Source organism: Ochotona princeps, chromosome 9, assembly GCF_030435755.1.
Source record: "Ochotona princeps isolate mOchPri1 chromosome 9, mOchPri1.hap1, whole genome shotgun sequence".
Classification (NCBI taxonomy): domain Eukaryota; kingdom Metazoa; phylum Chordata; class Mammalia; order Lagomorpha; family Ochotonidae; genus Ochotona; species Ochotona princeps.
In genome coordinates, this window is record NC_080840.1 from 74,524,765 (window position 1) to 74,537,852 (window position 13,088).

At 41.3% G+C, this 13,088-nt stretch overlaps 1 protein-coding gene across 1 annotated transcript in view; it reads left to right on the plus strand.

Moving 5' to 3' along the window:
* RUNX1T1 (RUNX1 partner transcriptional co-repressor 1) overlaps positions 1–13,088 on the plus strand; it is a 139,292-nt gene that overhangs the window by 113,312 nt on the left and 12,892 nt on the right. The window contains 1 exon segment of the mRNA XM_058668803.1: positions 3,798–3,988. Coding sequence (XP_058524786.1) covers positions 3,798–3,988 — 191 coding nt within the window.

The window sequence follows — 13,088 nt, forward strand, 5'->3', positions numbered from 1 at the left end:
GCTGGATCCCTGGTCTTCTGTACACTACCCAAGTATTTTTTCTTGATTTTTTCTAAGAGATAGCGGTTTTCCTGAATGTCAAAGGTTTTCAAAATCTAAGTGCAGTTTAGGTTTAATAGTTCAGATTCATAACCAGAAAGCTTTCTTACGGGACCATGAGTCAGGTATAAGTCAGGTAGATCCATTTAACTTAAAAATTTAAATATATGTGTTTCTTTGCTACAGTGCATTAGCAGATTTTTGAAAGCCATTATGGGATAATTCCAAAACTCTGAGAAAGGCCGAGTGCCACTTAGCTGTAAAGGAGTTGCTTTATCTTCCTTCTGACCATTTTTGTCCCCAATTTTGAGCTGCCAGTGCATCTTATTCTGGTTGGAATTACACAGACCTGTCACTCTGGATGGAAGAAGTCTGAATTACATGTTGAGGAGAGGGAGTCTTTTTCTGTGTTTTCCTTACTTATATTGTATTTAAGTTAAATTCTTGATAGTTCCTAAGCATAAACTGACAGGAAGATCTCATGTAACCTAAGTTTCTTCTGTGCTATTATCTGGTCAAGTCTTTGGCTGCTATTCAGTGAGAGCAGATTTTTGTTCGTTGGAAAGCCAACTTGAATAGCTATGCACAAAGGAAGTCCTACTGTAAGTGGGAGGCAATTGGAAGAAGATTCAGGACTGCCCTGTGTATTTGCTATGTAAGCTGTTGTTTTCTTTCTCCTCGACACAGTGCAGTCTATTGAATCTAATTCTGAATCTAATTCTGAATTTACTTCAGGTGTAAAGAGCAGGAAAGACTAATGGTGGTTTTCGTTGTCCAGGTACACTGTGAGAAGGGTTGTTACATCTTAGCTGACGATGTTTGCGTTTTGTCTTAGACATGTCCATCATTTCTGTTAGGTCGGTAGTGATGTTCTAGATTAAGTTGGGAATAGTTTTCTATTGATGAATGATAACTTTTCAGGGATAGGCTAAATTCCTTAGGTAGCAATGATAGTTTCACGTGGAAATCTTTACAAAATGATTATAGTACTTATTTTCCGAGCCTTCTTGATAGGCATGTAGGTGTTTGTATTATTAAGGCGCCCAGCAGAAGGAAAGCAGCAGGAGCAAAACGTGACATCTGTACTCAGCTGTGTCGGTGCCAAAGTGTGTTTTCAAACATTCTAACACTGGCCATGCGCACCTCTTTTTTTTATATATAAGAAAATGATTTTAAGAAAATAATCCGGTGAAGCACGTTTTTTAATGCAAGTCTTACATGCTACTTTTTTGTGACAAAAGATACATACATAAAGCTGAAATCCTGTGACAAACACTCAACAAAATTTGGGGGTAGTAGAGTCAGGTACATCCTTTTCCCACAGAAAATTGTAACTGCTAAAAGCATGTGTGGAATGTAAAAAACACATCGTATTGTTTTTGTGACAGTCTATTTTGAAATATTGTCAAACTTTCAGGAAGGTACAAAAAATACCACAAGAATTTCATTACAATTTTTACTGTTTCCCCGTTACCATATTATTTAACATCTTCATTTTCTTTTTTCTCTGTTCTTTCTTAATTATTTCGGAGCATGTTGTACACATGATGTATCTTTGCCATAAATATTTTAACGTATGCATTTTTTGAGAAGGATGCTGTCACACCACCACCATGCAGTCGCTGAACCCGGAGCACTCACACTGATACAACAGGATTATCTCATCTGCAGACCCCAAGGACATTTTTTACACTGTTCCAATAGTATGTGATAGCAAAATAATCATACACATTTTAAAGTTCAGAAACCCAACAGATTCTGAAGGTCACGTCCGTCTTGCCCTGAAAGTGGCATTTTCAGAAGCCACAGCAGAGGGAAAAGAGGCGCTCACACTTTAGGGCAGGTCTTTGTAAAACTAGAAAAGTGTAAGGTGAGGATAGTTTTACAAATCATTCCTGGATGTTTTCTTCACTCTATTTCTTTTCAAATGATCAGAGAATGTTTGCAGTTGGTAATAAATATTCAAGCACCTTGCAAATGTCCTACCAATTCTCTGTGCTGATCTGTATATGCTTGTGGGATTAGAATAGGAATGCATAATTTAAATATAAATTGCCTGATTTGCATAGAAAATTAGTCAAGCTACAGCTTTGATCATAAGCAAAAATTATTGTCCTGTATTACCCCTTAGATAGAATTTTAATTCACCTTGAATATTCAAGCTGAATTAGACTGTGGCTGAATAGTGGGAAGGGCAGCCCTCCCTGCTGCCCCAGCCGTTTGAGATAGGGCAGTAAAGGCATCCTTTCATCTCCTGGTGAAGGTGTTGTGAGCTCAGTCTGCAATGCTTAGGCTCTCCTCAGATTTTTAAATGCCTCAGACCAGCTCACTGAGTCCTCCCCCAGGCCAGCCAATACTTCTACTCTGTATATTTCCCTGATATTTTAGTTCAGAAAACCTAGCAGGCATTCATTGCAGACATATGTTCTTCAGAAGTGAGGTGCCCGAGATGATGGCGGCTGCTAAAACTATGGCAGTGCGTTCCTAGCGGAGCGCTCTTGATGATCCCCAAGACATACACCATGGATGTGTGACATAAACCAGCGACATTTACGAAATCATCAGAGTCCTCACATCTTCTGCCTCTTCAATCTACAGTAAAACATTTTTATTAGGAATCTATGTTTTTAATTAAACAGAACATTTAATTAAGGTGCTTTTTAAGTGGGTGAACAATTAAGTGCAAACACTTGAATGAAACATGTCATAATTACTTTTAATAGAGTGTTAATTGGTACTAGGTTTGCCAAGTTAATAATTACTGCTTATTAAATTTTCAATTAATCTTTGTCATTTTGCTTTGAATAAAGATGAAAATTAGATAAACTAATTCAGGGGAGGATAGTTTCCCTTGTTAATTAGAATGGCTAATTTTTTAAAATGGAAATGACTTGTTTGCCTTGTCAATCTTACCTTGTACATTAGTTGGGTCTTTGACCCCGAACTGCAGCCAAAAACGCAGCTCTCCCTTGCCCCCTGGCAGGGCTGCAGTCAGGGCTGGTTATGTCGTCCCGTGCTGTGGATAAGCTGTGCTGGCCTCGTGCAACAGGTGGCTACACAAAACCATTGTACATATTTGATGACGTAAATGGTCTGCAGCTGAGACTCTAGAAATGAGAAGATGATTTTGAAAAATCTCTATCATTCACTCTTTAAAGATTTGGAAGCATATTACTCGGGAAATGATTTTAGGAGTAAAACAGGACCATCTGTTTCATCAGGGTTTTGTTTAAGAGCTATGTGTTAACTTAATTGCTCTCTGAATTACCTTCCCACTTTGGTGTTGTGTTTTTTCTTTACCAGCTGAATAGTGGCTCACACTTCAGTATGTGGAAATGTTAATGTGTTCTGTTCCTTCTTGCTGAACAGTTTACCCCTTTGACTCCTTGTATTCCTTTTAGACTGTGAAAAACTACCTTCTTGGTATGTCTGAGTTTTCCCCAGTTTTCTCTTGGGTGTTCCGGCCTTTTCCGTGTTTAGTATGGTTTTAGAGTCAAGGCTGAAGGTAGAAACGTGCGAGTACTAATAGAGAAGTTTCAAAAGTACCTTCAGAAGTGTAAGCTATGTCAAAATCCTCACCCTTACTTGTCCTACATGAATTTCAAAAATCTGCTCCTTGCTGTTAGACAGCCAGACTGCCTAATCATTTGTGTGAGGGTTGCTGCTTGTACAGAATTCTACAGAAAGCACTCTAAATCCCAGCTCTGTAGCTAACCGAGAGATGTTCTCTTGTCCTGTCTGCTATGGTTGGCACACAGAGGAGGCTGTCAATGAGGTGAAGCGCCAGGCGATGACCGAGCTGCAGAAAGCTGTGTCCGAGGCAGAGCGGAAAGCCCACGACATGATCACGACTGAGCGAGCCAAGATGGAGCGCACAGTGGCCGAGGCCAAGCGGCAGGCGGCCGAGGACGCGCTGGCGGTGATCAATCAGCAAGAGGACTCCAGCGAGGTAAGGCGTCTGTGGGTGCGTGGAGGAGAAGCAGCTGACTTTTAGTGCTGACAATGTGCGTTTTCGATTCCAGGAGAGCAGAAATCAAAGTGGATATTGGGTTTTAGACAAACAAATCTTTTCTGGGGAAAAAAATTAAGGATATTGGGGCACTTGTGGAATTTACCACAAACTTTTTTTTTTTAATTTAAGAACTAGAGGAAAATTTCTTTGACTTGAGAAATGCTTAATTTTTGTTTAATATCATATTAGGATAAAACTTGTATAACTTCCCAGCATTATTTTGAGATGTAAAACTCTGTGGTGTGTGCGTGAGAGTGTTGACCTCTGCATGGCTTTGTGCTAATACAACAGATTTAATAGGGACGTGTTGCATTAGCGTCAGTCTCTGAAAAAAATAAAGTTCCATGTCTAGGATCAATATTAATTCCTTATCTGTTGATCCTGAAACGCAATGCGCAAGAAGCATTTGCTGCATAAACTACGTGTGTCACACCCTTAGGATGGTCATGTCACAGCAGAAAAGTGATGTCAGAAGTGATATGTTTCGTATTATTCCAGTGTAATTAACCTCACACATTTGCACATATACGCACATGGGTAGCCTGAATGAGTCCGTGATCTGGGAAGAATATAAAACACCATCTCTAATAGAATACTCTTTAAAATATGAAAGTACTTGGGAAAAATTCAAGAAAAATACTAATAGAAAACCAGGTAGTGCATATAATTTCAAGTTCATGTGTAGTTTTTTCTTCACACGCCTTTCCATTAAAATTTTTGGACATCTCTTAAATGTCTGTATTTCAAGACCCTCTGCATCAAGGTGAGCCTTTTATTTTAACTCCCTTTTCCGTAAACTTGTTGAACTTCCTATAGGATCAGAACAGCTTAGTGATGCTGCACAGAAATTAAGATAGCGTCATCATCTTCAACCCCAAAATAGCTTCAGATAAAAGACTACAATTAGGGCCCGGCGGCGTGGCCTAGCGGCTAAAGTCCTCACCTTGAAAGCCCCGGGATCCCATATGGGCGCCGGTTCTAATCCCGGCAGCTCCACTTCCCATCCAGCTCTCTGCTTGTGGCCTGGGAAAGCAGTCGAGGACGGCCCAATGCATTGGGACCCTGCACCCGCGTGGGAGACCAGGAAGAGGTTCCAGGTTCCCGGCTTTGGATCGGCGCAGCATCGGCCCGTTGCGGCCACTTGGGGAGTGAACCATCAGATGGAAGATCTTCCTCTCTGTCTCTCCTCTTCTGTGTATATCTGGCTGTAATAAAATAAATAAATCTTTAAAAAAAAAAGACTACAATTAGCTAGTCTCACCAAGCTGAACGGGCCAAGGCATCAGCTGATGAATCAATAGCCTACTATAATACGTATCTGTAATTTGTGAGGGAGAGTAAGTATTTAATTTATCCCAGGCTGTTCTGTAGATGAAAGACTCTGCGGGAATCATTGGATGCCCAGAGTTCCCATTTAATGTGTAACAGATGAATAACAAGGGGACAAAAGGAATTGATTTTCAACATTTGAAAGTTTCCCAGGAAAAGAGGGACAAAGGGAAGTTTATCTATCCTTTGACTGCTGCCTTTGCCATTGTCAGATTATTCTAGACATGAATTCAATTACGTTGGCTTCACACAGCTAAGATATATAGGAACTTTTATGTTTTTAAAGTTTTTTAAGAAATTGTATTAGCCTCTTTTGAAGAGAGCTTGTGTAAGTTAGTAGTATGGCGGAGCGTAGTTGTTCTTACACCATGAGCAGTTGCACAGGAGTATGTGGAGGCAGCTGTGTTAGAGTATTTTGGGTCACTGAATCCTAAAGACAAGCATCTAGAAAGCGGTTGTGAGTCTTTTTGGAGGAAGTAACATATGGTGTGCCTTTTGAATCTGTATGTGTCTCAATGACTTCAGTCTGAAATGTCTTAATGACCGAAGTCGTCATCTGCTGCCTCTGGCTGTAGATGAGCAGGAAGTTACAATGGGAGAAGAGCTTCGACTTGAACCCAGGGCCTCTGAGAGCAGTTGTGGCCATCCCTGTCAAGAATTTTTAAGCAGGCTACCCCATGGGAAAGGGTTTGGAATGCAGAGAGCCAACTATTTTTTTTTTAATCATTATTAGTTTTTATTTTGAATTTTAAAATTTATGGTTCAATTCCGTAGAGGCTGTACATTTTATAGAAGCCACTGAGCCTTGAAAAGTTTGAGGGAAAGTGTCTTGTACAGCAGCTGGAAGCCTTGGCATTTCACCATGTGTGCCATGGGTGAGGAAACTCGCTCTGCTAGAGTACACTGCTAAGGAGTCACAGAATCGAAACAGGAACTCATAGTGTGCTGGCAAATCATATTGTTTTCTTGTTCAATGAAAGTGGGATCTTTTCATGAGGCTCATTTGCATAATGTTATATGCAAATAATGGCTTATTCCCTTTAAGCCGAAAGATGACTGCTAAGAATTAAGGCAGCAGTCATCCATTAATAGGTGAAATCTCTTTTCTCTGAAAGTAACACAGAATATTCTCCCAGGGAGAGTGAAAGATGGAGCAAAGATGCCCATTTGAAAAAAGCTCACACTTCTGCACTTGTATAGAAGTCTGTGCACATCATTGTAAGAGTGGTTTTTTTCTGTTTTTATTTGTTTATGTATGTATTACATTTTATTATTATTATCATTTTATGATACAGTTCCATATTCCCTTATCCCCACCCTAATTCCCCCCCCACCTAGTTCCTCTATATCCTTACTAACGTATAGTTCATCATACAGTCGTATGTCCATCATTGCGGGCCTGGACAATGGCAGAAGAGGCCAGAATCCTATTGTCAAGATATAGTAAACAGTTTCATTGTAAGTCCATCTTTGTTTGGAAGCAAAAATGCATACCACACTACATGCTCACATCTGGATGTTAGTCTCCATTTCAAAGCTACTGTACATCCCCTTAAATGAAAAGTCATTCTACAAAATTAACAATAGAAGGAAAAATAGAAATTTACAATGCCATGAAGTTAAATGACATGTTACTAGATATGACAGACTCCATTAAACAGCTACTATACATCCCCTTAAATGAAGAGCCCCAAAACAAAATCAACATCAGGGAGAAAAAAGAAATTAACACCATGCAAGTTAAATAACATGCCACTAAATGGCTAATGTGTAGCTGAAGAAATGAAAATCAAGAACTTTCTTGAAGAAAATGATGCTAGTGTATGATCTACGAGTCATTGAATGATTTAATCAGAAGAAAGTGTTTTTGAAGAGATGAAACCAACACAAAATAACAAAAGCCATGCAATATAGTTTCTGCTGATCTTTGTTGGTGAATTGTGTCTCTCTCCTGCAGACAATAAACAGAAGGGTTTTGTTTTTTAATCCAGTCTACTAATCTATGACGTTTGCTTGAGCGATTTTACTTTTTGCAGTTGGTACACAACTCTTTGCTTGCAGCCACTTGTGCCACAACCTCCAGCGAGTTCCAGGTCTGGGTTCTTATGTTAGATTTTCACCCCAGCTCCTGGCTCACTACTCTCCACTTCCTGTGATGCCGTGCTGAGGATACACTGTTGTCTGTGCAACCTTTCTCGCACTTCTGATTGGAGCAGGTCCCAGGATTAGAGAGACACCAGGTGTTATATATAGCTAGGTTGTTGGTGGCGCTGATCTTGCTGGAACCTGTTGGACGTTAGGTCTGGGTGCCACACGGACCTAATTTGACCCGTACGATGCCACAGTCAGTATCATTTTCCTGTGGGACCAGTGCAATCCATGGAACTCAGTGAGTTCTTGCAAGCACAGCACATGCGCAGTTCACTTTGTCCCCTGCAGTCCTAAAGCTATTGCCACAGTGCGCAAAATGGCGCCTGACGTATCTCTACTAGAATTCTTGATCTGCTGGCCGTCAGATCCAATGCCTACCCAGACCTGTCTTGGATGGAACCTGTAGAATGCCACGTTGCTGCAGTTCACTGAGTCAGAAACGAGTTCACTCCCAGCTCAGTGTATGCTCAGTCTTTTCCCTTGCCTTTGCTTCCTTAAGCAAAATGGCGCCCAATTCAGCTCTAGGGGCTGACTGGGCTGTGAAATCCACCCTGTTGTCACACTGCCCATCTGCGATCTGCTGCTCTGTCTCTGTTCCTGGTCAAATCAAACAGACTAGCAGGACAGACAGTTCTTTGTCTGGGTTCACCTCCCAAGCTCCCAGTGAAAGACCCTTCCCACCTGGTTGCTGGTGGAGTTCCGGCTGCTGGTGGAGTTCAGATAGCTGTTAGCTGAATGCCACTGGAGTATCAGTCACTGCAACACCAAATCATTATGTCTGCTGCTTTCCTGTGTCTGTCAGTCTCCAGGTACCCCTCTGCTCTTGTTGTAGCCTTTCCTATTTCCTGAAATATGTCCTCTCTGCTTCATCCTGATTAAATGTTTTTCTGTCCGTTTAAACGTGTCCTTACACTATTCCGCCATCTTGATTCTCCACAAAAGCGTTTTAACTATGAACTTAAGTTAAATCTATTTAACCAACTCTGTGTGAATGTTCTTAGTTCCTGAGGGATAGCTATGTTCAGAAACAATCCAGATGCCTATCTAGGGGTTCATTTGAGCCACACCTTTGGGTTAATTGTTGGCTTGACTTTGTGAGTCAATACTCTTTTCCTTCCTAATGGATTGAACTCAGTTCTGAAACCCATTTATTATTTTTCTGCACCTCCAAAGGTAGTATATACTTTTTAAAGGTATATTTTACCTGTCAATATGTACCTTTTAATAGAAACTGCCTGGTAAAGGTCACCTAAGCAGTGATGCTTGCAAGTCACTTCAAGTCTAGAAAGTTCTCTGGACTGCTCCTGGCCCACCGTCAGTGTTATGGCTTCCTTGGGGCTACAGTAGAGCTCCCCAATCCAGCCCGACCATCTTTGTTCCTGGGGTGGGGGATTTGTTAGCTTAGGATCGTGTGAAGCAGCTCATCTGCCAATCAAACTTCTGACCTTTTTTTTTTTTTTTTTTTTAATTCAGGAGTTTTCTTGAACATTAACTGTATGACCTCAAGGCCTGTGTAGCATTGTGCTTTATACATCTATGAATTCTTCTTGTATGTTCATTTTATTTGAAAGGCAAAAGGAGGAAGATCACTTGCTCTGCTGGCTCATTTGCCAGACACCCATAGGAGGTGGGCCTGAGCCAAGCCTCAGGCAGGGGCACTCCAGCCAGGTAACCCCCATGGCTGGCAAGGACCCAGGTGCTGCCCCCCAGGGCACAGGTTAATATGCAGTTCATGCGCATGTCTCCTGAACTGGAAGTGGAGGAGCCAGGACTCATACCTGGACACTCTGATAGAGACTTTAGGCATCTCACGTGACGTTTTAACCACTGCACTAGACACCTGACTTATGTTATGAGTTATTACTCACTGTGTGGAAAAAAATAAATAAAAGCTCTGGCCATCACAGTCAACTGTTTGGAAAAAGTATTCATTACATTAAATATAACAGCTGTTGGTTTTAAAAATGGTATTCAGAAATGAATGGGCATTCTTTTTTTTTTTTTTTTAAAGATTTATTCAGTTTATTACCAAGTCAGATATACAGAGAGGAGGAGAGACAGAGAGGAAGATCTTCCGTCTGATGGTTCACTCCCCAAGTGGCTGCAGCGTCCGGTGCTGTGCCGATCCGATACCGGGAACCAGGAACGTCCTCCCTGTCTCCCACACGGGTGCAGGGTCCCAAACCTTTGGGCCGTCCTCGACTGCTTTTCCAGGCCACAAGCAGGGAGCTGGATGGGAAGTGGAGCTGCCGGGATTAGAACCGGTGCCCATATGGGATCCCGGGGTGTTCAAGGTGAGGACTTTAGCCGCTAGGCCATGCCGCCGGGCCCGAATGGGCATTCTTTAAAAGGACATATTTGTAACAGTCCCAGGGAAGTTTGTTACTTAATAGGTCTAACTCTATGCTTCATGTGTTTATTAGTTTATTCTTTGAACAACAAAGTGTTGATGTCCTGTTTGCTATTAGCAATGGCACTGGCCTGGAGGGTTCTAGAAGCCTTGCTTCGTGCCATTTGCTTTCACTAAAGGGGTCAGATAACTAAATCATGGGTTGAGCATGCTCATCTGAAGATCTAAAATTCTCCGAAGGACAGTTTCCCTAGCACAAATCTAGAAACAAATAGAAAATTCCACAGCATGGATTTTCTTTCCAACACATTTATTAAGAATTCTATAAAATTTGTCTCGGGCTATGTGTATGATGTTCATACAAAACATATGAATTTTGTGTTTAGCCTTGGGTCTCATCCGCAGTTATGTATTAGGTATCTATATGAGAATATTTCAAAATGATAAAAAAAATAAATAAATTGGAGATATTGTGTTCCCAGACTACAGTTATGCACTGCTTAGCATAATAAAGCTGACAATTCTGGCGGTAAAGTTTTCTTTTTTTCTGGTATTTAAGGATAAGCAGAAACGGGTCAGCAACCTTCGTCCACTGCTGTCCGTTTCCCAGCGGCTGCTTCCTCAGCCCCTAGGCTGTCAGAGCTGAGGTTATGTATGCACAGGCAAGTCTTGCCAGGCTGTGGCATCAGAATGGCCCTGTGGTAGATGAACGCTTGCCAAAGATCAACCAGATTGCAGTGTGTTGCCAGATGATAGGAACTGCCAAGGAAGGGCTATTCGTGGGTATGGGGAGAGAGATGAGGAGGAGGAGGATGGTTGGGTGAAGATGTTTGGTAGGTCATCTTCTGTTAGCACAGCTAACAGATAATGTAGCAGAATGAACCCAAGAGGTGTCCTTTGGAGACCTGAATTGGGGGCCCTGCTCCATGGCTTCACAGAGCTTTGTGAATGACTCACTAGATCTCAGGTTGTTGGACCCCTCCGGACTCCGCTTGCTTAGCTGCAGCTGAAGCAAACCACACACTTTCCCCTAAGGGATTAAGAATAACCTCCATTTCTTAATGTGGGTTATTATTGATTACCTCACAAGGCGGTTTAAAATAACACTCTCACATGGGTGTTTTAATTTGTGGAGTTTTGGGAGCTATGATTCCATACGTTACTATGTACTCATACTTCGACTGTCCTTGATGGCCACCTAGGCTACCGTATTTGACCAAGTCAGCATTTGTTCCCGTCTTGATCTGTTTCTTGATGCCCCCTGCTGTTGTCTACCCCACCTCTTACCTAGATCAGGCATAATCTATTTTTTTTGTTTGTTTTTTATATAATTTTTTATTGTATTTTTGTTGACAATCTTTACATAGTTAATTATGATAAAAAAAAAAAGGTTCTGGGGGTATAGGGAAGTGGGCAATAGTATTATGTCCATGTTGTTTCCATCATGTATGAGGTAAAGGGGGATGTTGATGGAGAAGCCCCAGCCAGTTTCCCACCCACCCCAAGTCCCGGATGTGGGGCATGCTCTGAGATAGGCATAATCTATTTTAAGCAAATCTAGAAAAATGCATCTAGGCATCATAAGTTTGCAAATTATTATCCTTTTCCCACTTTTAACGAAGGACACACATTTCACCAACAGAAGGCTTGCATTCCCAGGCCTGCTTCGATATTGATATTTCTTCTGAATCGTTTGTTTTAAATACAGATATCTTGGAATTTTTTATGCAGTTTCTGAGTTTAACCTTCCTCTTTTTCAATTTTCTCATGTGTACAGTAGATCCTATTTGCAGCTAAGAAAAAAAAAACTATTGTGTTTAGAAAAGCCAGGGTTTGTGAAAGGTCACAAAAAGAATGAAAAGAGGCTGAAGACTGGTCGCAAAGAAGCTTGCCAACAAAGTGACATGTGGGCATGGCTGATAGGGACCTGTCGTCCCAAACTGGAGCAGTTTTCAGAGCAAATGAGGGAGCTCTTGCAGATATAGACCAGTCCTTAAACCTGTGTCTGTCCTGTCCCCCAGTAAGCTGTGGCAGGAAAGGTTTTGCATGTTCTCTGGGCGTTCTTGTGCCAGAAAAAGAATAAAAAGACCCATCATAAGTGGCTAGCCCCGTACCAGCGTCACACAGAGTACTTTGTAATTTGCTTCGTTAGCTTCTCCTATCAGTTCTGACTAAGATGATCATGGCCATTTTCCTCACTGCAAAAGAGCTGAATCTTGGATGGGTTAGGTCACTAACAGTAAACAGGAGGTATCAGATCCTCAGAGCATCCTTTCAAGAGGCTCCTAGAACAAATGGGTATTTTCCCCTCCTTTGGAATGTGGAATGTCAATGTCCTCAACAGGTGTCTCTCAGCGTTAACTAGTTCTCAAACATTGCTTGGGTCTGCAGACTAGTAACTGACAGAGTGACAGTGAATTTGGTACAGCCATAACAACAGCGTGATGCTTACTGTTATTGCTTATAGCACATGATATATTTCAACAAGAAAGTTAATATACCAGCATAAGCCTATATTGGAAAAGAAGTTCATTGAGTCTAACCATATTAAATTTTTTTTTTCATATTCGTTTTCTGTGACCATACATACTTTTTTTCTTAAATGAGCATTTTCAAATTGAGACCGTTTCCAAAAGAAACTTATCACGTTGTTTGACATCCAAAACTTATTCTAATTTAAGTGATTGAAGCAAGCAATTGCAAGTGAGCCTAGACACGGCTAATAAATGTTCCAGTGGTTAGTTCCAAGATTTCAATCACCAAAGTGATTTTTTCCCACATAGGCCCACCTTATTTGTGATTCTTAAATAGCTAGAGAGCTGTGTGCTTACTTCAAAGTTGGGCAGTCTTGCAGCACGCAAGCAGAAATACTGATCAAAACTTTGTATTTTCTATCTCCAGTGCCTGGAACTATGTCACCCTTGAGAGACTGATCTTCACTAAGTCCTTCTAGAATTAGTAGATACAACCCCCCAGGATTCTAGAAATGCCACTATGATAGACTCTGAAGAGAACACGGTCACCGTATAGGACCCACACAACATGGACCCTGCAAACGGGCTCACAATCGAAACGGCCGATTGAATTACAGATGAATTTGGTGTTCTCAGGACAGGAGATATTGTGCTCTGTTAACATAAGACTTTTTTTTTTTGGTGCATGTGTGATGTGTTTTATCAGTTAAAATACCACCTGTTCCATTCCGTA